Source organism: Cinclus cinclus, chromosome 3, assembly GCF_963662255.1.
Source record: "Cinclus cinclus chromosome 3, bCinCin1.1, whole genome shotgun sequence".
Taxonomy (NCBI): domain Eukaryota; kingdom Metazoa; phylum Chordata; class Aves; order Passeriformes; family Cinclidae; genus Cinclus; species Cinclus cinclus.
The window spans coordinates 89226902-89254201 of NC_085048.1; the positions used below are offsets into that span (position 1 = coordinate 89226902).

Genomic DNA, 27300 nt, shown 5'->3' on the forward strand with positions numbered 1-27300 from the left:
AAAAACTCATCCTGGACAGTGTTTTTGTACACACTTGTGTTATGTGGGAGAACTTTTAATGGTAAAGAAAGACGTCTGCAGTAAAGAATAAAACAAAGACCAGGTGAAACTTTTCTGCTACTTCTCACAAACCACTCTCTCCCAGTCAGATGGAGAACAGCCAAGTTGGTAAGAAATAACAAGAAGAGTAGGTCAAACTTTTGGCCAACTCAATAAAGAATTGCTATGGCATACAAAATTATCTTCAGGGAACAGTACAGTCAGACTCCACTTACTGAATTGAATCTCAAAGCAGCATTCAGTGTATCAATTTGCAAAATAATCAACATTTATTGTGTCAATGTAGAATTTGTCAAGTTTGAGGGAGTTCATATACTCTACAAAAAAACCTACAATGATTCTTTACTTGTTAGTTCACTACCTCCCCCCCACTCCAGTGGAGAGAAAAATTAGGAAAAAAGTAAACCTTGTGAGTTGAAAAGAACAGTTTAAAAACAGGAAAGAAAATAATCCAGTAATGATAGCTATTATAAAGTTGTAATGAAAAAGAGAAAAAGGGCGAATTAAACCCAACAGAAACAAGTGATGCACAATGCAATTGCTCAGCACCCTGTGACCAATGCCACCCCAGTCCCAAGCAGTGACCAGCAGCTCACAGGCAATTCCTATATTTATACACAGAATATGATGTTCCATAGTATGGGATACTCCTCTGTCCAGTTTGAGCCAGCTGTCCTGGCTCTGCACCACCTCACTGGCACGGCATGGGGCACTGGAAAGGCCATGACTTGCAGAGTAAGCACGGCTCAATAACTAAATCACTGGTGCACTATCAACATTATTCACATCCCAAATCCAAAACAAACCACTGTACCAACTACTAAGAAGAAAATTATCTCTATTCCAGACAAAAGCAGGACAGCCAGGGAAACATAAATAGAAGTATTCTCTACCTGGATACTCTGCTGAACTGATGATGATCCTATCACTTTTTCTTGTGGCTGTGCTGTTCCTAGAGACTGTTGGATGATTTTTCCTCCAGAGTCCTGTCCTATAAGAAAAAGTTTAAAAGATTCTTGTCATTCTAAGCAAGAAGAGAATAACTTTGTGTACCTATCCTGATAATTTTACTTGCGTTTTTATGAAAGATACATCTTATTGTTAAAAGCACTAGTGCAACTATCCTGTGAAGAAACCAGCTCATAAAAATTAAACAGGACTGCTATTTTGTCCTGAAAACTACAAAAATCTTCATGTATATGAATCACATCCTACCATGGTACCACAGCATAAGAAGAAATTCAATTATTTTAAGTTTAGTGTCCCAACAATTTACCTAAAATCACACAATAAATTTTATCAAGCTTTTCAATACTAACCCTCTCTCAAGTGTATTACACAATTTTTTCTAGAGCACCTGGAAGTACTCAAGACAGCAAGGGTATTTTTTCACCTAGATTTTTTTAGATAGGCAGACTTCCTCCAGTTGCCTTGCTTCATAATCCCAACAGCATCTTATTGGTCATGCTGTTACAACAGAAACAAGTAAGAATTTACTTGTTTTATTCCCCAAAGTCACTATGCAGATTGTACAGGATTGCCTGGACAGCTTATACCTAACAGTACACAAGGAAAGAGAAAGGAAGGCAGAGTATAGGACCTTATTCAAAAGGCACTTATGTACAAAGACAAGAGGAAGGTTACTGCATTTTTCTGCTTGCTTTGAATGTACTGGTTTTGTTCTTTCAGTAGCATGGTGCTGCTTGAAAAGCTGCTATTTTGCCATGAACAATGCATGAACTAGTCTAACTGAAAGTGACACATTAAAGAACAAAGTGAGTGATGACAGCCTGCACATAACCTTGTAATACCTATTTCTCTTCCCTCTGTAACTGAAGCAGCCACCACATTCTAGAAGTTTTGTGGAATTTTAGTAGATGCCTGTATTTTGAAATTACTTATTTCTATTTTCCTAAGCTGAAAAAAAATAAAGAAAAATGAAAGAACATACAATTTTGGATTTTGTAGAGAGGAGAAATAACAGCTAATTGTGAAGATTCAACTTTTCACTCTAGAAAATGAAGTGCCATGTTTGGGAAAAATCAAAGCACACATTCAATATTGAAACAATATAGCTTGAATTCTTCTAAGAATAAAATCCCAACAACCTTTAGAACCCTATGAACATGAGGCATCAATGCAAGTCTGACACACTGAAGAAGAACAAATCTCTCTTGCTGGAGAAAATTAAGAAAATTATGTTAAAAAGACCTTAGTTGACCTGATAGTGTGTTGCTCAGGAGACTTGTTAGCTGAGGCTGTCTCAAATTGTCCTGTGTCTTCGATGCAGAAACTGGTGATGTCTGGTTCACAGCCTTTTTCTGTGCCACATGCATAAAATAAAAAACAATTTTTTTAAAAAATCACACTGAACTATTTACTGAAAGCTTTAAGAAAAATAAGGAAAAGGCACCTAAAATTAATCTCTGTACATTTTTTTAACTTCATCTCATCAGTGGTGAAATTTCACACATCTCAATCCCTCCAAGTTCAAGAGTTTTATAAAGTAAATCAGAGAGGAACAGAAATTACACTAACAGCACAGATATATACCAGTTGCATTCTACAAGACCCTGAATTCCCACAACAAGTGGCCCTCAGAAAACTCAGCTTCTCAGATTTCCCAAACTGCAAGATTACAATGTTGCTTTCCCTACCAAAAATACCCACAGTGGAACAAATCCTCCACTTCTAAGCAACTAAATGATACATTGTTTAGTATAAAGTACAATGCTTAAAATGCAAGTACAAACAAACTAAAAAGATTCTGGCAAATAGTGGCATTTGTTCTATGAGAAATTCCTACTTACAGCTCTGAAATTTCTGCACAAAAACAAAATGTTCTTTTACAACAATAAGAAATACTCTGCTTTTATAACTACTGAAACTCACTGACCCAGCACATAACCTGCAAATAGGAAGATGCAGACACATGAAGAGAAAGTCAGACTGGCCTCAAATTACTCATCTGCAAACAAAATGTTACAACCTGCACCAGAAGTCTTGGCAAAGACTATAAATTTGTTTCTACATCATGTTCATACTAATTTTTTTAATGCATATTATTTCACTGCAGATTTTGGGTTCGGTTAAAAAAATCCATCAGGCCTCTGGAAAAAAAAAGAAATTCAAGTAAAAGAATTAAAAGAAAAAAAGAGAAAGATCTAATTAGTGCAAATATATTCTGAGAGACTGACCAGTATTTTAAAATGCCAAAAAAAAAAAAGTTAAAAAAAGGACAAATTGAATAGCTTGTTGCTAATTGTGTGAAAAGTCACTGAGTTAAAATTGACAGCTCACTCTGGAACTTTATTTTCTTTTAAACTCTGGCAGGTTTTTTTTTTTTCAATTTTGACTGTAAGTTCACTTACAAAAACAGAAAAAAATGTGTTGAATATATACTGCAAGTGTATCTACTGGACAAAATAGACCAATTAAAACCTTAAAAGTGAATTCAGATTTTTTTAACTATTATCTTAACTTCTTAGAGACTGTTGGTTTTTTATGTTATGCTTTTACAAACTACTTTAAAGCTATTTTTTTAAGGATTCTAAGAAACATTTGCATCATTGTCTTTGCATCAAATTTGAAAGCTTCTAACTGCTCCAGACATAAAAGTGACGATATGATAAATAAAAAGGAAGCCCAAGAAACCTTTTCATCTCTAATTTCAGTAAGTCAAACCTTGAAAATACATAGGTTTTAGTGAGATCAAAAGACTTTTAAGTGCTAAGTATGAACCTAAGCTTTTACATCTAGCTTACAGTAAGGTTTACAGGAGAGCTCAAAATTGTATAAACTTACAATGCCCATTCCTTTAAACAGTAGCAGAAACAGATCAATGCTAAGCACTTTTGAAAACAATACTATAAATCACCAACAAAATCTTTGGAATTAATCAAAGTGACAGTGTTGTTCACTCAGTGACAGATTTAGATAATACCTAGTGAAACGATGACTCTGGGTGAGTTACAGTAATTTTCAGCAGTTCTACAGTATCGGTAAAAATACAAACAATAAAATTCACATTCTGAGTATTAACCAGATTTTAGCACAGCTCAGAAGCCTTTCTTTGGCTATATTCTCAAGCAGCTTTCATACCTGACCAAAGGCAAACTGCTGCTGTGTTACTCCCACAGACGTGTGACTGAAGGTGCTGACAGACTTAGAGGAGGATGCTGGAAGACGATGCGATGCACTGACGGCAACTTGAGCTCTGTTCTGGACCAGCTGATCCCCTGTAAAGTTCCCTCCCGGTGCGACAGACTGAACTGATGCTCCCAAGCTGGGGTGTACTGAACCAGAAGAACTCGCAGCAGCAAACCTATTAGAAGCTGACATATTTGAGACTGTGGACTGCCCAGGTGACATGGTGGTAAAACTCGATCTGCCTTGAGAAACGTTAGCTTGGCTGGGTGACAAATGCAACACCGTTGGTGACGCCTGCTGCAGTGGCACCTGTCCACCAACAATTTGGGAAGTTCCATGATTTACTATAACTTGGTTTCCAGGAGCTGTGAATGTCTGGCCCGAAACAAGCTGAACAGCTGTGTTCTGATTATTCAGCATCTGTCCTGAATACGACTGGTTGGCTCTTAGCATGTTTGTAGAGTTCCTGCTGAGCATTACATGCTCAGCAGACACTTGGCCAGGAACCAGCTGGGAAGGCTGAGTCTGAAGAAGTTGTCCATTTATGGCCTGGACATGATGAACTGAATTAGAATTAACAGACAAACTTGTAGGTATGAGAAACTGGTTTTGAGGTGCATGAGGCTGTCCCATAGGAGAATGGATAACAATACTACCTCCAGCATTGCTAACTGTCTGAGGTGCAACTGATTTTCTTGTATTTTGTTGTTGATTAACAATATTAACTGACATATGAGGACCAACTACCGAACTTTGAGGTGAGTTTGCAGAAGCAAATGGAATCCCTTGCTGTACATGATGTTGCTGTATTCCCAAGTTATTCACATTATAAGCAGTCTGCTGACCCATTTGAATAGGCTTTGGTTGGATATTAATAGGAACTTTGTTAGAGTTTGGCGCCAAACCCCTTTGAATGATGATATTATGGACAGGCAACGAAGTCTGAAAATTTGTGCTGTTAAATGGAACAGTTACGGGTTGTGCTACTGGACTCGAACTTGAGTTACTGAACAGCGAGTTTCCATTTGGAGTTTGTCTATGAACCAAGAGACCACTGCTCATGTTTGCAGGTGTTTGCTGACCATTGCCTTTCAGTATTATCTGAGATCCATCGAGGTTATTGATGGTCATCATGGAAGGTTGATTACTAAATGAACCAATCAGCTGTATCTGCCCAGAACCACTAATCTGGCTGCTATTAGACAAATGCTGGCCAGGAACACTAATTCCAACGTGTTGCATAAAGCCATGTTGCACACCGACTGTATTGCTTGCAAAAGATGCTCCAACAGGTTGCTGTACCACTTGAGTAACTCCTATAGGTTGCAACGTCTGACCTGAGTAATTAGAAACATTAGAAGCCTGAGTAAAGGATGCTGATGAAGAAGGATGAAGCTGAGCTTGTGCAAACTGTTGGCTAGAACCTACACTGGCATCCAAATATGCCTCTTCTGCCAAAGTCTGTTCAGTAATATTGGCCTCCTGCAAAGATTTCTGAAGAATATCAAAAGGCTGATCCTCAGTAAGATCAGGTAAAGGAGAAGACACAAGTTCATCTTCAAGAAACTGAAGGCTACTGGACAGCTGCAGTCCATCACTAGGCCCCTCTCCAAGCTGACCACTTACACCTTTTACAGACGACTTAGGATCAGTGTTCTGAAATGCAAAACAAGAAATAAATCACTTTAAGAAATTCCAGTATCTGCTTTGTTTCCTCATTAGTTATTTATTCATGCAAGCAAACTTTCTACACAGAATTGTACTCTTCCCATAGCATGTGCAGCGTGATATTGACTCCATACAGTGAGCCAGCACAAACAGGACATGGATACCCTTCTCAACACTCAGACTGCTGGAGACACTTCTTTCCCTTCTCAAATCTCTCAGTACACAGCACTTAGCTCTGTGGCTGCACTGTTTGAAGAGGACATAAAATGCTCTCTAAGTGCCATTTTCCCTTCCTCAAGCTGAGCACTCTACTGACAAAAGGATAAAAGAAACAAGGAGGAAAAAACACCTCCACTCTAATTCAGTTTGGGGCAAGTCTTCCATAGCAACAGTAGAAGCATAGAAAAGGCAGAAGAAAGCTTTCCTTTCACTGATTTCTATCAAACGAGATTTGCCTCCAAAATCCTACTAGCATTTCTATATTCACTTTGTGTAAACTAGTGACCATTTGTTGAGGGTTAGTTCTCTCCCTTTTTCCCTCTGTGGAATTTTCCCCATTGTCATGCTAAGATACCTGTTGACTGGGCCCTGGTGACAAGGGGGAGGGGACGGGAGGGAAGAGGTAAGCCCCGCGAGATTCAAACAGCCAGAAGAGGAAGTGGAAGGCTGGGCCTCGGCCCATTTCCCCCGCGGAGTTCGGACGAGAAGGACGATCGCTGCCTCTCCTCCATCTCCGCCATCCCAGCGTCGGGAAACCACTATCGGACCCTGCCCGGCTGCCTTCTCACTGTAACCTGCCACCATCCAGCACTCTGCTGAGCATCGGGACCCACACCGTGAGCGGAGAGCTCTCTCTCCATCTCTCTCTCTCCCCCTGGGACAGCGCTGCCATCACCCCCAGCCCTCCTGCGGCTCTGCGGGACCTGCCCGCCCCCAGCACCGGGAACTGCAGCTCAGGGAAAAGGTGCCTGCAGCCAAAAAACACTGGGACTGAGTTACTGTTCTGTTTGTGGGTAATTTCATAGCTGTTGTTGTTCTTGTTTGTCTTGTTAGATATACTAGTAAAGAACTGTTATTCCTATCCCCATATCTTTGCCTGAGAGCTCTCTTAATTCCGAAATTATAATAATCGGAAAAATCACGTTTTTTTTCAGTCCAGGGGGAAGCTTCTGCTTTCCTTGGCAAACACCTGTCTTTCAAACCAGGACACCATTTCAACAAGTTAAGGCATTATGCTACTTCCCTGTTTAAAAAGACTTTAGAAACAAGGGAGTAAGAAAAGAGTCAGACTGTGGTTTATGCTCATAAAAAGATTACTGAGAATTATATACATTGGAACTACTGCAAATATTAAGTGACACCTTTAATGAAAAAAAATCCTTCAAATTCACATCCATTAACACTATGATAAGGAAAATAAAAACATATTTACTCCGGCCTACTGTCAAGATCTTCCTGAGGCAAAGTTCTGTTCAGAAACTCTAGACAACATAAGCATCAGACTTCTGCAGGTAGAATTTTTCATTTAAGTGCATAATAATACTCGTGATAGCTTTAAGTTAGGCAAAGTGCACCTTTCTAAACTGCATGATCACATCTCAGCTATTCAGAAGCAACAACCAGTTCCTTTTTAGGTCAGGATAAATGGAAACTGTGGGTGTACAACTATCAGTCACATTCTTACTCTAAGCCTTCACTCCTTGAAGGTCACAGATGCTTGTTTTCACCTCATGTAAACAGTGTGAAGATGCTGCAAGCCATAATTACCACATGCAATGATGTCCCCACCCTAACTTCAGTTCCCCAAGCATATTTATTCAGAATTTTACCCCAATCTGTTTCTAAAAAAACTGTGTATTTTCTTAAATTTCCTTCAGTCATGTTTTAAAATATTAAAATATTTTTCTTAAGATTAGTTAAAATATTTTCAAGATACAACTATTAAACTACAGTAAACTTTTAACATTTATGTTAATAGAGGAATTAAACCACTGCTTAAATGTCTCAGTGTCTGAGGAGACCTCAGGAACACCTAAAGCTACAAATCAGGTTCTCAACTGCATCTAGCTACCACTGGGCAGAGTAAAAAGGAATCACTAATTAGGCCATAATTAGGACTCTTAACTGTCAGGTTCTGAGAATTCCCTATTGTATCTGCAAGTTGTCCCCAAGAAAATTACCAAACTGAAACCTTTTACAATAGTGTAACTTAAACAGTTTGACTAATGGTATTCCAGTTAGTACAAACAACTATTACTACTACCAGTAATAACACAAATAAAATTACATGCAATCAAGATGAACAGCTTAAAAATCTCCCACTAGAACAGAGAATCCCAAATTTCATTCCCTGTTCCCAGGACTATTTAACATTAGAAAACCATTTCATATGCAGAAAGTGGAACCTTCCAAGCTAACATCTGAATCACTAGTGTCCAGATTCAGAAGAGCCATGCACAATACCATGCTGATTTCAAGAAGAAATCAAAGCCTCTGCAGCTTCATGAATCTGCTGACCAACAAGAAGAGTCTTATTCCCACTGGCTCCATGAATATTCTGCTCTCCTATGCTGTCCTATTATACTGTAACAGGAGAATGGAAGCAGACACCCAGTACAAGCCAGGTAACAGGGCAATGGCTAGGGAAATCTCTCATGACAACTGCCACAGGAAACCAACCTGGAGTCAGCAGAGGTGGTACAGACTCAGGGAAGGTTGGGATGGGGCATGGGGGGGCAGAGTAAGCGAGTGGGAAGAGTGGATAGCGCTTTCTTTTCCTACAGTCAGCAGGAGCTTCATCTTGCTTATGTCAGGTGTTGGCTGAGCATGCTTACCAGCTGAGGCACTGAACCCTCGACACTGAATTTGTAAACTCTGCCACTGAAAGGCATGAGACGGGCAGCAAGACAGTCAATCCTACTTCATGGTAGCAATTCTGAATATATACAAAGACAGAACTTTCAGTATCTGCAAAAACTTGAAAGACAAAAGCTTCAGAAGCATGCAATTTTTCAGGTATGCCATTTTATAAGCAGGGACTGTGAAAACATCTGTTTATGGTAACACTTGTTCCTTCCCAATGAACTGTAGGAATCTGCATTTATAATCAAGTCATTCTTCACTCATGTCAGCACAGGGTTCTCACAGGAGGGAGAAGGGAATAAAAGATGGCATTGGTGTTTCTTATGAAGATATAAAAGGATGAGGACAGAACATGCTGAGAATTCAACTGTGGTATGCCATCCTAGGAACATACACAAGGAATCCCTGCTCCTCGGATCACCTGCCTTCTAGATTACCTACCCCCAATCTCATATACAAGAAAACACTTAGCTTTCACCAAATATTTTTATTTATTCCAACTGCTACTCCCTAGGCAACAAACCCACCTTGTCCAGAATCTCCCACTGTCCCTCAAAATTTCTCAAAGAAATCCAGTTTCTGAAAATACACCAGAAACACCTGACTCCTGCCTACCTAGTCATGCTCATCAGAAAGATGTCTACAGAGAACAACTAGGAAGTCTAGGCTATGACAAATGTATGTCATAGGTCACCCTTTTTCCCCAAACCTAGTTTTTCTCAGGATAAGTCCTCAAACTTCACCTCTGCCAGTGCTGTGTACAGGAAGCTGCTGTCTGCTAATGGCCAGCCTGGTATCAAGTTGAAGCCACTGTTCCCCATCAGCTGAAAATTGAACATACCCTGTTACTCTTGGTACCCAACTCCCCCACCATTATCTCAACCACCTTGTCTGTTTCTTCTACAGTATTTAAGAACAATCCTGAAAGGAGAAGGACAGGACAAATACTTCCCATTACACTACTGTGCCTACAGAAAAGTCACAAGTTCTCCACACACAGATTAACAGTTTTCAGAATCTCTTCATGCCAATTATTTAAGGTCCCTACACACCTATAAGTGTATGCATGTATCTGTTACGAATATGAGACAAACAGACAAGATTCAAGCTAACAGTACAATAGAAAGAGGAATTACCAAGAAAATCCTATTCTGTACACTCAACTTAATTAAGGGATTAACAAATCAGTTGTTTTTTAAAAAAATACCAGTGAAACCAAAGAAATGTGAGTCTGAAGGGATCTCAACTCATCCAGTCCAATGTCCTACTCAAAGCATGACTACCACCCACACTACAGCAGATTAACCCAGTATTTATCAGCAAAAATTGGGATTCTACAACCTCATTGTGAGAAGCATGGTCTAGGGCTGCAATGCACTCCTGGAAGAAGGAACATTGAAGACTTCTTACAACACCTAATGAATTTAAAGCAATGATTTCCCTAATGCTGAAGTTACACAAAGGACACATCCACATCCCAAATTACCTCCTGAGTCTAAAGAAAAAAATACAAAAAGAGATAAAAAAACCCACTCACTAATTTTAAAAAAACTGCCAGCTCAGAATCTACAAAAAGGCATCCTAACATACACAGGAAGCATGTGAATTACTAACTTTCAAGGTCTGTCTTCGAGCACTACTACTCCCACAATCACTAAAGCCATGAGTGCAGTTTACTGGGGAATTACACCAGAGAGCATTTTCACTGCTCAGCAAGCTGCTTTACATATTTACAAAACACCTCCCAACAGTGCAGTATTTTCCCGTTAATTCCCCACTGAAATACTTAAAATACTAACAGCACAAGATAGGTTCTATGTTAGCATTCAGAGTTTTCACATGAAAAAGCCAAAACTCACATCTACTTCATACAGTTTTATAAAAGCCAAGTAAAGCCATACAGAAGCATGCAATCTCAATAGCCATGTAATCTATCTCGTGCCCACTTACATTGGAGTTGGCGAAAATTGAATTTGAGTTGGCTACAGAATATTCTGTATTAGTCAAGTCTTCATTGCTCTGGTAAAAGACAAAAATCATGTTTAGAACTAATACATTCAATGAAGCTTATCTATGTCTAATAAATAGCAAGGCTACTTACAGATTTACTACTAGGTCCATGTAGAAAATAATTCAGCGCTTGTGGGTCCCTGAAGGGGGAAAAAAAAATAAAGAAGTTAACACTTTTTAGAAGTCCTTTTTAATAATGAGACTAATTTAACTAAGCCACATACTGTACTCATATAACTCAGGTTTCTAGTAAAAACACATCTTTCATTGAATCCAATGCAAAGCTGAAAGTTTGTATCATCTGGGAATCTGTGTTTCTCTATCAGCACAACTTCCAGATGCTGATCATATCTGCTGCCATTGTAACAAGACATATCAAGCAAATAAACTATGTTGACCAAAAAATTTTAGTTGCACTCTACTGGATTTCCATTTATGAAGGTGATACTCATATTCTCTTGAAAAGCACGGTATTATATGACAGCACACAGTACAAAACCTAAGGAATATATTAATACCAAATAATGTGAGAACTAAAACAAGTACCACCTCTTCTACAGCTAAACTGTAATGCCTTGTGTTTAGCTATGTCTAATAATAGGGTATTTACAAACCTGATTCTTTGACAGGTTTTCTGTCACCTTTAACACAAGTTAATAAAAATTTATGACTGCCAGAGAAACAGTCCCCTCGTGAAGAAAGAGGGGCACCTTCTCCAAATGAAACCAACCACAGAAATAATTTACTAAATATCATCAATTTCAGTGTATTTAACTTAGCACTAGCACTAAATAGAACTCATATTAAATATGTAATCCAACAGAATGAGTGTCAGAAATCCAATCAAATGCAATTACGCTAATTTAGCTGTACCTACAGACCAAGTGAAAAGAATATAAGGCTGTATTACATGGGATTATTCTAATGCAACAATTATACAGCATTTCCCTCAGCATAAAGAGTAAATTGACATGGATTTCTTTGATTTTTAAAACATGTTTATTAACAAGTAATAATAAAACATTTTTTAGAAACAGGAGATTATCATGTAAAAAAGCAGTAATTAAAAACGTCTCCTTCTTGCTTGATGGTTCTAGAAAATAAAGAGGCATAAAGTCAAAGATCTTTCAGGTTCACAACTACTCTCCTAAAAGGACAAACACACCTCTTCTTTTTTTTTTTTCCTTTTCAAAAACAAACTGTGTTCATGAGTTCACAAAAGACATGTTAGACAATACTTGGTAGGGACTTTATGGTACTATTATGCTTAAAATATCAAAGTGGTTACATGTATTTTATAATAAAAATGTCATTTTCATAGTAGAGTTCACTGAATTTCCAAATTAAGGAGCACAGAACTCCTGATGTCATATAGGGTTCTATGTTGATCATGAATTTTATCAATAAAATAACCAGGCCATTTAATACTAATTACCCTCACTGTCTTTCACCAGTTGAAAATGCAATTAAAAATTAAGAACACCTTATTACCTTAAATATTGTCTTTAGTAAGGAAGGAATTTAAATGGAACTTACCAAAACACAGATCAGATAAAAATTGTTTTCCATTCTTCTAGATACTTAAGACAATAATTGCTGCCAGCAGCAGCAAGAACACTAATTTTTCACAACACTCATCTGTATAGAGAGCACTTCATTTTCTGGACCACCTGTGATCCTGTAGCAGGATCCTCATGATCCATGCTCATGAGAGAGCACTTAATTGTCCCGTGATCATCTTTTATGTTCCAGGCAGGAAGTGTTTTCACATGGCCACAATTAGTAACCTTGCACAACTTCAGAGAATGGAACTTCAGTTCCATTCAGTTCAGATTCACAGAATGGAACTGAGCCTTTACTGGCACTGCTTTTGCTACAGCACCCAGAGCAACCCTCAAACTACTGTGGGGGTAGTTTGTGGGGGCAGCCACTGTGGGGTGTTTTGGTCTTTCTGAAGTTAAAGCTCTCACTGGTTTTGCTGGAAGTTTTCTGGTGTGTGAAAAAGGTCAAAAGACTATGTTCTTCCTACACTTAAGACAGTAAAAAATTCTTGTATGAACCGGGAATGATCTTTTAGCAGCTGCTCTGAGACTGATGTCAGTCTAATTTCTAGAAGAGTTGGAACAAAGTACTGAGCATGAAAAGCCCAATTCTCCTCTTGTGTTTTATATGCATTTCTAGCATATTATCTGTTCTTCAATAGTGACACAAAAGGTAACCAAAGGAAGGCAACTTCCCGCATACACAACCCACACAGAACTTGCTTGTGCTTCAGCTATCCTAATTATTTTTGGAGATTGACATATAGAATTATAAAACTCCATATAAATCTGTTATGGCAATAAGGAGGAGAAGGGACAACAAACCACCGCAACAACCCACATGACCATTCAAAATTCCTGATTAATAAAATCAAGTATCTTTGACCAAAATGCTGGTAAATTATCGCTTGTTGTGAATATACAACAGTACAGAGAGCTATTCTTTTTTTTCCTAACATTTAGACTCAAATGTGTATTACTAGCAGAAATTAAATCATTAAGTATTTATAATTGAGAAAAAAAATTGCACTTTTCCCTTAAAATACAAGCACAGTATTAATAAATTACCTAGTTCAAGTACTCAAAAATTAGATCTTTGGAGTTTTGATTTCAAAAAAGCTACTTGCAGTGAAGTTTGTAGTAACATCCCTAGTAACTTGCACCAATATTGATCTGGTATTACCACTACCTGAGAAGAAAATCCATTCTCCATGAACACATATTCTTTAGCCTCTCCTGAAGAGAGTGTCAGCAAGTGGACTGTCAACTAGCATCCACTGGGATTGAAGACTTTGCAATCCACACATGTCCAAGTGGGAAACATGAAGCATATCCGCTCACCTCATTGCAAGTCACCTCATCTTCAGACAACACTGAGACAAAATCACCTTCTAGAAGATGATCTGGCAAAATTATTCCCAACTTTTCTGCAATAATTCATATAGAAAACTTACCCAATAAGATCAAGGAGACAGGATTCATCATCGTCATCATCCATGACAACTAGAATAAAGAAGGAGAGGATGTATATTTGATATGCATCTCAAAATCAAACTCAGTCACATGCAAAGATTTACAAAATCCCATACAATGTTTTACCATCCAGGGGGCTTTTAGAATTTTACATCAGAGAAAGACAAATGATTAACCAAACTGATTAAAAAGAATTGTTATGACTTAAAGCAGTAAAAATATCAACACTTAATGCAATCTAAGACTCCAATTAAAATGCTTCTATAGGAGTTTATTCCCAGCTAATTCCAGTGAGAGAAGAAGCAAACACTACAGAGGCAATAAAGACTATTACAAATGAGTGGCTGTAACACTGAGCAGCTGAAAAGGTAAATAAACTCAGATCTGTCATGAGGATGCTGCTACAATCTAGAACCAAAACTATAGGCAAGACAGACTAAGCATTAAAAGAAACAGTTTTCTAACAGACCTTTCTTAGCAATAGCTAAGTGACAATGTAGCCATTTGCAGTGTCTCCTCAGCAATATTCAGGAATGTACTTAAACAGTACAGAGTTCTGACAGTCCTTCTAACAATGGGTAGGAGGGAGTTTATGTGCAGTGCCCAACCTGAGTTCAAGTATCCAATGCACAGCCTTTTAAGCTTCACAATGCCACAGCCAACAACTCCTCACACACTGCCTACTCCATCAGGACTGCTGCACCAAGAACTCACACTCACTCTCCTCTCCAACTGCTGCTCCTTCAAATCTTCTGTTTGCATATTTCTGGGCTCTCCTATTCATCTCAGAGTATCATCCCCTTTGCTCTTGTCAGGACCATCCCATCTAATCCACCAGTTCAATTATCAACTGATGTCAGTGTTTCCAAAACCTCTTGGTACCCTGGCTTCCTTTGTTACCAATCTTATCTTTACCATATTTTCTATTCACATCAAGTTGATCATTGCATTCCATGCTTGTTTTCTTTTTCTCAACTTCCCTTAAAAACTGTACTGTCATACTGATCACTCACATGTTTTAACACAGCTTTGGCTTTAACTCATTCATTTAACTCTTACTTCTTGCCAAAGAGAAACTTATTCTCCCTGACCAGAGATCCACGTGAATCATTCCTCGTTCTGATCTCCATGATTACAACAGTGAAGGGACTGAAGCACCTGCTATACAAGAGGCTGAGAGTACCAGGACAGCACTGCCTGAGAAACAGAAAACTATGGGAAAATCTTTATCTTGTGTGTAAATACTTGGTGGGAGAGAATTAAGAATACTGAGCCAAACATTTCTCAGTGGTATCCAGTGAATGAACAAGAGGCAAGGGACACAAATCAAAACAAAATAAACCAAAAGTCCATGCAGACAAAAGAATAACTTTTCTTTTTTAAAACTCTGAGGGTACTGGAACAAGTTTTTCAGGAAGCTTATGGAGTCCCCATCCTTAGAGATACCCAGGACACAGCTGGACCGCAGCCTTGACCTGCCTGCTCTGACCCTGAGCCGCCTGCTCTGAGCAGGACAGTGGATAATGTGATCTCCAGATACTCATTCCCACCTTGGCTGTCCTGTGATTCTGTAACCTCTTTCCTGTAATTTTTCTATATTCCACTGGTTCTGAAAATAGCTTATACTGTAGACTAGCAGAAGGTACTGTGTCCTCTATACTGCAGAGCCTTATTTGATTTTTTTCAGTCTCTGTGGTTTAGCTTTCAGTGAAGGTGAAGCAGAAATGGAGCCTATGTAAGTGTGAGGATGACTATTACCTCTCAGGGAGGACAGAAAAACAAAGTACAGCTACAGAGAACTACCTCAATGTTAACAAAAATCAGCATTCATGAAGTGATTATGCATCTTAAGAAAAGCAATTTCTCCCACAAATCAGTGTTCCAGCTGCTTACACTTGCACAGAGCCACCAGCTTGAGCACTAATATTGCAATTTAATGCTAAGCAAATGGTATGACATAGTATGATGTCATGAAATTTAAATGTAAATGTGTTTACTAAGAACAAATTAATAAGCACTTAGCATTCTGCTTTAACTGTACTGATAGTACTGCTTAGAGAAAGTTATTTCCTCTAAATGCTGAAAGCATACCCATGTCTCAAGAACAAGGTTCCAAGGTCTCCTAAGTAACCAAAAGCAAAAATTTAGCAAGTAAAAATTATCCTTGTTCTCACACTGCAAGCCTACTTTTGAATATCCCAACCCTTGTGTCTATGGCAATACTGACAGCATTATTTAAACACCATAAAATGTCTTTGCTTTACATAACCAACTACTGTGATTTTATTATAAGGGCTCACCATTAGCTGAAGTAACACCACAGAACTTCCTTCAATTAATACTCCTGGAGGTATTAAAACAACTGACACAAAATAAGATAAATTTGTTAAGTTCACTGAATTTTTCAAAACTTGCATAGAATGATCAGAAGGAAAATAAAATGCATGAAAATACTGGTGTGAGAAAATCCTAATGGTAATACATAATCTTCTATCACACCCATTACTGAACATACGCTTGGCTTTACTAACTAAATGTGATACAAGAAAAATCTACCAAACACACTGTAAACTCCTATGAATTTGCCACCAGTAATAAAGTTTTATTGTTCCACTTGATGCCATTGACATGGCCCTGCCCTTTGGTCAGCTGGGGTCTGATCTGCTGGCTGTTTCCCCTCCCAGCTTCATCCACACCTCCGGTCCCCTCACTGGTGGTGCTGTGAGAAGCTGCAAAGTCCTTGACTTGGTGCAAATACTGCTCAGCAACACCTGAAACATTAGTGTGTTATCAGGGTCATTCTCATCCCAAATCCAGAACACAGCTACTGGAAAGAAAATTAACACCAGGACAACAGCCACCCCTTATTCTATACCAACCTCATCACGCCCAGGTTACACACTTTCCAATGCATCCCACACAACCACAACCACCTTTCCTGTCCTTTGACACATATACAGACATACAGGCCCACAATTAGTGGCCATCTCTCTAAGATATCCATTGGGTTCATTTAGTCCAGGACTTTGGCCTCTGTCATATCAGTCCTTCAAAGTGAAAGACATAGCAAGTGTTGTTGGGATTATTACATGCTGAACTCTGTTTCCATCCCTGCTGTGCTTGTCTGGTTCTATCATCACTGCACTTTGCTTGGTTTCATCAGCACTCATTCTTCATTAATCTGAGCAACTCTAACAGCAATACCATCGATAAGGCATAAAGCAAACAGAGTAGTGATGAAATACAGTATTATACAGCAATTAACATCCTCATTGGTTGTTCTACCCAAAATCAAATTCCCTTGAGTACATATCAGACTTAATCATACTTCTGCACTACCCACTAAGTGCACTCGGGTCTCTGAACAAATGTAATCCCCTGGATGGGTCTGCCTTTGCCCGAGACAGTATCAACCCAGACTGCCTTCCACAATGTAATTTTCTGTGTGCATTATAGGAACTTTATCCCCTCTACAGTATGTGAAAGTTTTGGCGGGGCAGAGCCAGCCCATTTAGCAAATCTCCTAGTGTTAACTAACCAAACGGCTTTTGCTAAATGGATATCCCAATGCCTGAATGTCCCAGTTTCCCTTGCTCTCAGAGTGGCCTTTAACAGTTCCTTATATTGTTTGATTTTCCCAGAGGCAGATACATGATAGGGAAGATTATATATTCAACTTTTTGGCCTAGATGTCTATGAGATTGCTGTGGAAATGAGGTCCTGTATGTCCTGTGGCTTTCATGTGCCAAATCCACAGTCCAATAAACCTGGCAGTCAAACCTGGTAGTCCCCTTCCTTCACCCAGCTGGAGGCAGGGCCACTCCAGTCCTGGTCACAGTATTGTATCTTACTACTTGCAAATACAAATCAGTCCTCATACTGGCAGAGCAGTATGAGAAGCTGAAAAGGCCTTGCTTTGGTGCAAGCATTGCTTTGCAACAACTGAAACATCAATGTGTTATTCTCAGCCAGAACACAGCATTGCTCCAGCCACTAGGAAGAGCTCTATCCCAGCTGAAACCAGGACACCGCAGGTTTAAATCTTTTTAACTGATGCCTATTTTCAACAAGGATTACCAAATTATTAGTGCCCTGCTAATTTCAGGAGAGCAACAGAGGTAGCAGCAGTCAGAGTACTTGTACCCCAAAAAGTAAGTTCACCCAAAAGCAGTCATTCAGTCTTCTTCAAAAAGAGGAATTTGAGCAACACGTGACCTTGACACAGATGATCACTGAAAAGTGTGTTAACGAAAGCAAGCTTGTCCTGAGGAATTTTCCTAAAGCCTTTTCTACAGCACAAAAGATAGAAAAGTTTGTCACTTTTCTTGCCAACTATATTTTCCAGTTTTCTGTCCTCCTCGCTGTTTGTTAACATACAGTAGGCCAAAGCAATGAGCGATGTATGAAATGGGTATTAACCATATTAAGCCATGAGAATCTGAAAATAAAACCTTCCACAAGGAGTAAAGAGTTGTGAAGCCCAGACCACTGGTCTTCAAAGTAGGGTGTGTGCAAGAAAATCCAGTGGGGTGCAAGAAAACAGTAAAACTTCACCAGTATATGAAGTTTTAATACACACATATAAACTTCTGTATGCAAATTAATATACACAGATTAGGGGGGCATGTTCAAAAATCTTACCAATAGAGGTGTGCCATCAAAAAGATTGGAGACCACTGGTCTAGACCCTTAAACATTGACTCACTTCTATATTTGTATCAGTCTTTGGAGACATCAGGCAGTGGAAGCTCTAGGTGAGGCTTGGCTGGGCCATTGGGACCCATCAATGCATCCAGGGCCAGGCCAAGAGCCCACACTAGAGACAGCTGGGGAAAATACACCTTGGGAAGAATCATACAGCCTGTTGGAGCACTGTTACAATGTAGCCTAGCAAATACCTAATTATCAATACTAGTCTACAGTGTCTTAAAAAAAAAAAAGTCACCAAAAAAGTCTGTTTATGAGAAGTAGGCCAAATTCAGCCCTGCTGGTGCAACGAACTAATTTACAGAGGGCAATCCTCACTAATTAGTCATAACCCAGCACAGATATTCCCTGTAGCTTATTAGCAAAGCCCCACCATTCTATTTCATATCTCTGCTACCACACTGGTGAATACAGCATTATATTTCACTTGGATCAAATTTACTTGTGCAAGAAGCCCTGCCTATCCCTTCTGGGAAATAACCAGAGTGCCCTTTAGCATTTGCTCCCAAACAGAATATAAAAGAAGTTGAAAGCAATAAAACTGACAAGGAAATCCCAGCTATGCAAGCCAATCCTCTGGGACACTCTTATTACTTGGCCTTAAGGTCTCTGCCTTCATTTTAACACTCTGACCTACTACAGAGCAAAGAGCAATAGAAGATGAATAGAACAGTCCTGCCCTCCTCTCATCCACTTTCCCTGGGTCAGCTCAAGGCTTTGAAGAGTCATCTGGAAAAAAAACCTGATCTGATAAAATACATTTGATCTGTTTCAACTTAGGATGAGCTTCTTGATTTGCTCTGGCTTGCCATAGGGCTACAGCAGCGCTAGTGCCAGCACAAGAGAAGGGATGAGGTAGATGGGCAGTTAAACACAGGGGAAGGCAGCAGTGCTTCAGTCATCTTAAAGCACGTGTGAGGCTGTGGCACACATGTGAATACAAGCACCACCCCCACATTAGCACAGAGCAGGCAGCAGTCCAGTGGAGTGATTATTCCCTTTCTATCAGCACTCGTGAGCTCCCAGCTGAAGTCTGTTTGGCTTTTACACACAGACACAGCTCTTAAACACAAAACAAAATGAAGCAGTGCAACAGAGTGCAAGTAAAATCCTGTGGTCACATGAAGGAACTGCCTTTCTTCAGCCTGGACAACAGAAGGTAAACCCAGGTGCTACCTGCAGCCTGCTACAAAGGGCACTAAGATGAGCCAAGCAGGTCTCTTCTCATCCACACACAGCAAGACACAAAGCAAGAGACAAAACATGTAACACAGAAAATCCCAACCTGATGCAAGGGAAAACATTCACAAACAAGAATGTTCAAGCAAGAGGGAGCAATCACCCTCTTTGTAAATTTTCAAAACTCAAATGGCCTGACCAATCTGTTCTAACTGTGAAGCTTGTTCTGCTGACAGCAGGGGACAGGGCCAGGTAACCCCCAGTGGTCCTTAACAGCCGAAATTTTTAACCAACATGCTACACAATGCACAGTATCATGTAACACATGCAGGCTGTACAACCTGCAGTAACATTAAAACCATGTTTGCCCAGAAGCAGTCCAACTATTCACACATGCTCCATATACTATCCATATTCTAAGAGCTGTAAACACTGAATTTTAAATTTACTCATGTTATATTCAAGCTTGCCACAAACAAATTCTTTTCCTTGCACAAAAGTCACTTATAATTTCACATAACCTTATCATTTCAGATACAAAGCAATAAGCCACTATTTTCACTTCCTCTAAAAAGCACAAGGTAATGGATAGCTTAGAAGAGCAACATTTATAACAATAATTTCCAAAAAGTGTGTTATAATCAACATCAAAACTTGGAAAGCCACACATAAATAAATTTATGTGCAAAACTTTTAGAAAAATCAAGACTCAAAAGTTTTGTACAAATATATGGGATCAATCCCTGACTGGCAGCATGACTCCTGAGAGTGAACACTGACCTTTGGAAATCAATGCTTTAGAGCGAGGTAATGACTGCTGTAGCTAAACCTTTACAATGGGAGATAATCAAACTTGCATGCAATAACATACACAGCACCTGAAGCAATTACTGTTGGAGTTATGACATACACCCACTAATCCTCACAACTTAAGTATGCCTTTGTACACATCCTGTCAGCAGGAGTTCTGACGAGATCTCTCTCATGATTTATAATGAACCTGTCCTATCAAATCTTCCTAAATTGTTCCGTTGCTCTATCATTCTCCATTCAGAATTTTAATCTACCATCCCAACGGTAATAGTAACTTCACTATGGAGTATCTGAAGAAATGCATTGCCACTGGAACACCACCACAATAACAAAACCAGAGCGAATCAGTTACTGCAACAGTCACTGCAGAGAATAATACTGCTGTGACCCGAGTGTGCTACATCAAATTCACGGCATTTTCATCCCTCACAACCTTTCTGAGCACGGGTGTAAAATAACTCTATTTAACCCAACCCATCCCTTGCTAAATTACAGAAAAGGATTGAAGCAGCATTAAGTGACTCCACACCAACTGCAGAGGTCGAATTCCCAGAATTGAAGTCCTTCCCTCACCCAAATTTCCACCACAACTCTCATTAATTTCCACAGTGCTCATATTTTGCCCCGTGTGCTTCTGAACTAGAGGGAAAGAAACCCAAGCTGTTTTATCACCCACTGAGTAACATACCATCTTAGTGTGCACTTCAGGTTGCTAAGGTGCTGTAACCACTGCCTGCCTTACCCTGTCAGTTCTCTCTCAGGTTCCTATCCAACAGGCAGCCTCGGATTCAGTGAAGGAAGCTCCTACACAGGAACAACCAGACCTCATTTGCGTTCTCTGCAACACAGAAGTGTAAGAAAGGAGTATCAACTCAAACCCTTATCATCACAGAGTTTATTCTCGAAATTTCAAGTCAATAGTTCTTTTGAGCAATCTAGTATCTTGCAAAGTGAATTTCAGATTCTTGTAAGTAACCAAGACTGTATCTTATAACCAACTTAAAAGCTGCTTTCCATGTCAAGCCCTCCATTTTCAAGAAATTCATTTTTACATGGATGGAATATAAAAATTGATATTAAGAGGTATTTCTACTTCCCCCTCTCATTACTGTAAAAGAATTATATGATGCAGAATAATGACACAGTACTCAAGGGGAAAGAGGTAAATATTAAAAAATTCATTGCAAACTAAAACCTCACTCCAGAGTCGTAATTACCCAAAACTTGTGATTTCAGGACAACAGGAATAAGGAAACAATATTAATTTAAAAATGCACTTTGTAAAGCACAAGGACTTAACTGCTCACTTATAAGCTAACTATGATGTACTTATATTCTACAATATGAAATTACTCCTTATGAATATTTTATTTTCCAGAGTAATCAAAAAAGCAACTATTACACTATTGCAAAATCTACAAGGAACCATGCTCTAAAAAAGAGTTAAAGTAAGAAATTTGGGATCTAATCTAGTACCACAGTGCATTACACAAGCATTAACTTTCTAATTATACAAAAATAAGTTTTCATTCCAAGAATCTAAATCTGAGGAGTACTACTAAGATGAATTTACAATGCTTGAAATTACCTGTAGAATTTAATCATCAATATTTCAAAGACATCTGTATGTAACAGAGTATGAGAAGAAACTGATAATTTTAAATATTCAAAATAATTATGTAGAACCTTTCCAAGAAAAACTACTCGAAAAAATAGAACTATTCAGGAATGAGTAAAATAGCAACAAGAAAAAGAACACAAAAGTGCTTCCTCTCAGGAACTGCTAGGCACAATATTATGCCTCTTCACGGTTTTTAAGATCTGGCAGATGAACACCTAAGAGCACAGGCAGGATACTTGCATGATTGTGAAATACCAGCTCCCCACACAGAAGGGCAAACAAAAACCACACACTAAAACAATAGGCTGTTTATCCAACTCCTACATTTCCTTTTAGTACGCCATCACAAAAAATACTGATTTGAGTCTGCCAAATGCGGTAACTTATCAAACTTCCAAAAAACTACAATGATATTTTAGTAAGTTAAGAAAAAAAAAATGAGGTGTGCGGTTCAACTAACAGTATGGATGGTTGTAAAGGCTAATCTAGCTACAGTCAAATACATGTGTAAACCCCCAGTGTGGCTTTCTACAGTCTGATTTCCCTCAGACACACATGTTCAGCACAGAATTCCTGATTTATTCAATACAATCTTTTACCTACTGCATCCAGAGCTGCTCTTGACAATACCAAAATCTTTACAAGAATTTTAGCAGGAAACAGATTTTTTTTTTTTAAACCACACAGAGAAAATCCAGACTAACCTCAGCCGGAAGGTCGGGATGCTTCCTTATCCCATGGGATTTCCCAGGCTAAAGGCTGCTCTCAGTCAGACCTCATCACTATGCTATGGCTTGTTTTGGGCTCTGTCTTCCAAGCTGCTCCACCATATACACAATTCCTCAGGAATTTTAATATTCATAAAACATTTTGAAAGGTGCCAGTTTCACCCCAAAAGACACACAGGAGGTGTGAATCTCAGCAGTTCTTTAAGAAGGAAACATTCACCTGCCCAGAAGATATTAGATGCTCTTAAGCATTTCTACAAACTACTGTATGCTACAGTACAGACTGTTAGCATATGTTTTTTGTGCAAAACAATACTCCAAGGAATGCTGAGTCAGTCCCCCAAATGGTTTTTACTTTGCTTCTACTTGAGAATACTCAAGTTTCATACTCCTTATTGTGAGTATATACTTTTCAGAGATTTTGAAAAAATATTCTGCAGTCCCATAACTTCTTTATGAACAGATCATTTCTCAGTTGATTTATAAACCAGTGCCCAATTAATACCTCTTCACTGCCACTCTAGTCCACACTGGTTTAAAAACTAATCTTAGCTCATATGAGCCGTGCTTGTGGCAATCTGCAACCAATGGCCAATAATTAGCTGAACAGCCATTTATACACCTTCCAGTTATTATGTTTGGGAAATCTACTGAAAATTGAATGGGATGAATTGACAGATGTGCAACTACTTCAGCAGTGCAGTCCATATCAACACCCCAAATCCAAGCTGAAAATCCTCCCTACTGTCCTTCTTGAAGCCAGTGCCTTGCTGAATGCCAGTGGAGATTTCACCACCTATTTCAGTGGAGCCAAGATAACTTCTGTAGTTGACTTATCTCAATAAATTCAAGCTCCAACACCAGACCTTGAAATTCCACGCTTGGATCAAGTTCGCAGTAAAACTACTGCAAGTTCCACCTGAGACAAGGCATAAGATCAGACTTTACAAAGATAATCAGTCTCCTGTAATGAAGCTAAATCCTCCTGTCCAGACCTCCCCTCTCTACACCACCCCTTCTCTGTACCATCAATGAGAGAAAGGTTACTGTGTTACATTTTTACAGTGATTTTGCCTGCTTTCTATTTCTTTTGGTAAGGATTCCCTTAATTCTAGAACATCTTTATACTAGTGCAATAAAAAGGAATAAAAAACCTTGATAGTCTGTGCTAGTTAATTATGATAATCTTTATTTTGTCTAAAACATTAACAGTTCTCAAATAAAGCCAAATAATACCGACAGAGTAGCTGGGTTTTCTTCCCAACAATGAAAGCAGGAACAAATTAACACTTGAAAATAAAGATACACATATTCATTTCACTATGTAATGACCCGGGAAAGACCTCAATTCAGATTGGTGCTTATCCATTTATGGTGGTGTAACAAGGGCCTTCCCAAAACCGCTCACTCTGACTTTCAAACTAAAACAGTGGCAGGTCACAATGAATGTTAGAACAGTTTATTATTGTCACTGCTTTTCCTCTACCATAAGAAAGGAAAACACACTTGTTTATATAGACAATCCCCATGTCTGTGCCGGACCAGGTATAAGACAATAAAAAACCTATCAACTACAGACACAGCTTATTCCAGAACCACTGTAAGGAATTCTGCCAGCTGTCTGAACAGTAACTACATGACCAAAGAGGCTCTTATGCCTGCTCTGTAGCCACTACTTAGACGGCAATGACACACTTTCATGCTTGCTGCTACATCTCTAGAAAGCACCAGCCATTAGATTTACCACAAGCCTAATGCAGCATGAAGAGGCACAATCATTGACCATTAGAGCCTCACTGTGAAACCTTACTGCAGTTATGCAGATACAACTTCCCTGGAACCCATGTGGAAGTATACCAGCGAAACTCTGGAAAGACAGAAGCAGCACACCCAGGCATCCTTGACTGCCAAGCTCTTCAGCTCTAGACTATGGGCTTATCTCTGCTAGAAAATGTCATGAATACAGAAAGGGACCTTGGAGGAAACTGGAAATGCATCTTATATTAGCACAACTTGAGGAGTTTCCTTTCAGTACAATTAAGCTAAATACATAAACTGTACGGGAAACTGACACGTGAAGGACTTGGGGCAGGAGAGCTGCACATCCATTAAGTGATGTAAATACTTAGCTACAGTACAGCCATCTCTCCAGCACTGAACTGAGTCCACACTCAGTTTAGCAAGAGCATTTTCAATTCAAGGATGCAGCTATCACGTACAAAGCAAGCACTCAAACCATGAGCAAAACAAGCACACGCCTAAACACCCGAGTATCACACCAGTGAGTAAGCCAAGGTGTATCAATGGAAGCACAACCAGGCTACTGTATCAACATGGAGAGCTTTGCATTCCTCCGGCAATGTAAACAAGCCATACCCAATGCCAAGTGCTACTCACAACAACAAGGCCAAACTATTAAGCTCAGACAGGCAAAAAGTACAAATAATAGGTCTGGAATACTTAAGTAGTAGCCAACAAAGATCTCAGTGCAAGATGAGAATGTCCTGTGCTTTAATGCAAGCAGGCCAGTGTACAGATTATATATAGTCATTTGGAAAGTACTAGGCCCTGAGAGAATATAAACCAGCCATTTTTATCCCATTTCTTCACTATTTTCACAAATTAATGAAGAAAACCACACACAGTCTTCCAGACATTAGGGCATAAGACAGAAATTTTATTATTTAAAAGTATGCTACCATTAAAAAAAAAATTCACCACCTTGATCCCAAGATGCCTGTTAACAAAAACAATCACTTCAAGAAGCAAGGACTTTAATGAGGCAAGATTTCTGATATATGTGAACAAATCCTGTACTCCACATTCAAAATATTTGTAAACAAATTAAAGTTTCATAGCTGGTGGGGGTTTTTTTCCAAAGCTAAAATGTTAACAAGTTCCCAGGAAAGTCTTTAAAAAGGATGGTTTATATACAGACAATTTTTTTGTATATTCCAAGCAATTAGTATATTTCACAGCAATGTCGTTTAAAACCCTTCAATTTCAACAAGCAAAAAATATTAACGAGTCTTAAGATTATTCCTGAATACTAAAAAAGTCTCCCACTTCCATCTGGAATGAGCAATGAGATGAGGAAGCTCTCCTCTGACGTGTCAAAAAACAAACGCAAGAACTACACAAGCATTCCACAGTCCTTAGTGGGCACAGCATTAAGTTGGTCTGGCAGCACACTTTGCTCTTCTCAGGTACAGGTGATGTTAGTATTAAACTCAAGCCTCACGAGCTTAGAGCAGATCATAAAGAAATGTTAAAATAAATAAATAAATAAATGGGGGGAGAAAGGTATTTGCAGTGCTCTTCCTAAAAACAGTACCAAAACAAAACGTTTAAAATACGTTAAGGTGGAGCTGCCAAATTAAGTGATTTGGAAGAGACAGCTTCATCTAAGACACAAAGAAGCAATAAAATTTTGAAAATACGCTAGTCCCTCCCCCATCAAAAAATTACAAACTAACAGCAACAAAAACGAGCAACCTACCCACCAAAAAGTTACCTATGCTTTTATTTTTGCAAGGACTTGTACAGGTAGTGAAGTCTCTTCAATGAAGAATACCTTGCCCAATGCACTACATGGGATCATTTTTTAAAGGTGGATTTCTTTCTTAAATGTCACTTTTTTTTTTGGCCATCGTTCAGAAGATGTTCTTCCAAATCATTTTTAATTCCTATACGCTGAATGATAAGGAACACGTATTTCAGAGGTAAGAAAACAAGCTTAGAAGGGATGTTGGCGGGACTGAAGCTGCGCGCACGGGCCCGTGTGAGCCAAGCCCGTTTAACCGCTCCTCAGGACGGTGACCAAGGACTAGGAAAGGAGTGCGGGGTACCGGAGGGAAGGAAGCAAGGCTTTCAGGATTTCGGGGAGACGCTCCCAAAGCCCAAGGCAGGAACGCTCCCCAGACAAGACACAAAAATACGGCCCGAGCTGGAGCGACGGCACCGCCCCACACGGCGCGGCGACAGCAGAAAAGACCTTAAAATGGCGCCCGTGGGGGAGGAGAGCGGGTGAAACTGCGCAACAAACGCTGGCAGGGAGCCAGGCAGCGCCATCTTCCCGCTCCCCCGCGCAGCCGGGGCTGCCTGCCCGCCGAGCCCGGGCACGGCCGGGGCCGCCGCCGGAGCCGCTCTCCCTGTCCCCTGCAATCCCTCGGCCACCCCGCGCTGCCGAGCCCGAGGAAGGAGAGAGAGGAGCGGCCAGCAGGGAATGGCGAAAGGCAGAGGCCTCCACGTCTCATTCGTCCCCGCAGTGATTAGAAACAGCACTAAGTAAATATGAACGTGCCCTCTATACGTCGTTCGATTTTGTCCGGCTTTTACCGTCTTTATACCCGTTTTCTGCCATCAGCTATAACTGAATTTTGCAATTAATACCAAAAAAAACAAAATATAATTTACATACTGAATACCGCCCATGACTCAATAAATGTGAACAGTGACCGTTTCAGAAAATCCCCTTCACAACCGACTA

General features: G+C 39.5%; 1 protein-coding gene and 1 long non-coding RNA gene across 15 annotated transcripts in view; one reads left to right on the forward strand and one right to left on the reverse strand.

The window, feature by feature from the left end:
- The window catches only part of BICRAL (BICRA like chromatin remodeling complex associated protein), a 70070-nt gene that overhangs the window by 31518 nt on the left and 11252 nt on the right, over window positions 1-27300 (reverse strand). For 7 of the 14 annotated variants that reach the window (XR_009933073.1, XM_062490383.1, XM_062490384.1 and 4 more), the window contains exons 2-7: window positions 13745-13793; window positions 10841-10889; window positions 10690-10758; window positions 4162-5865; window positions 2282-2381; window positions 954-1051 (exon numbers count right to left, since the gene is read on the reverse strand). Coding sequence is in view for 13 of the 14 variants with exons in the window: in XM_062490383.1 (XP_062346367.1) it covers window positions 954-1051; window positions 2282-2381; window positions 4162-5865; window positions 10690-10758; window positions 10841-10889; window positions 13745-13788 (2064 nt within the window). In the remaining variant the exon portion in view is untranslated. Of the gene's footprint in view, window positions 1-953; window positions 1052-2281; window positions 2382-4161; window positions 5866-8711; window positions 8813-10689; window positions 10759-10840; window positions 10890-13744; window positions 13794-21150; window positions 21169-21204; window positions 21301-26310; window positions 26477-27300 lie in introns of those variants that run through there. The other 7 variants (XM_062490374.1, XM_062490373.1, XM_062490375.1 and 4 more) reach the window with 7 other exon arrangements.
- Window positions 25501-27226, forward strand: LOC134042678 (uncharacterized). Its single transcript, XR_009933074.1, has 2 exons — window positions 25501-26017; window positions 26469-27226. It is a non-coding gene; the product is annotated as an uncharacterized LOC134042678 (long non-coding RNA).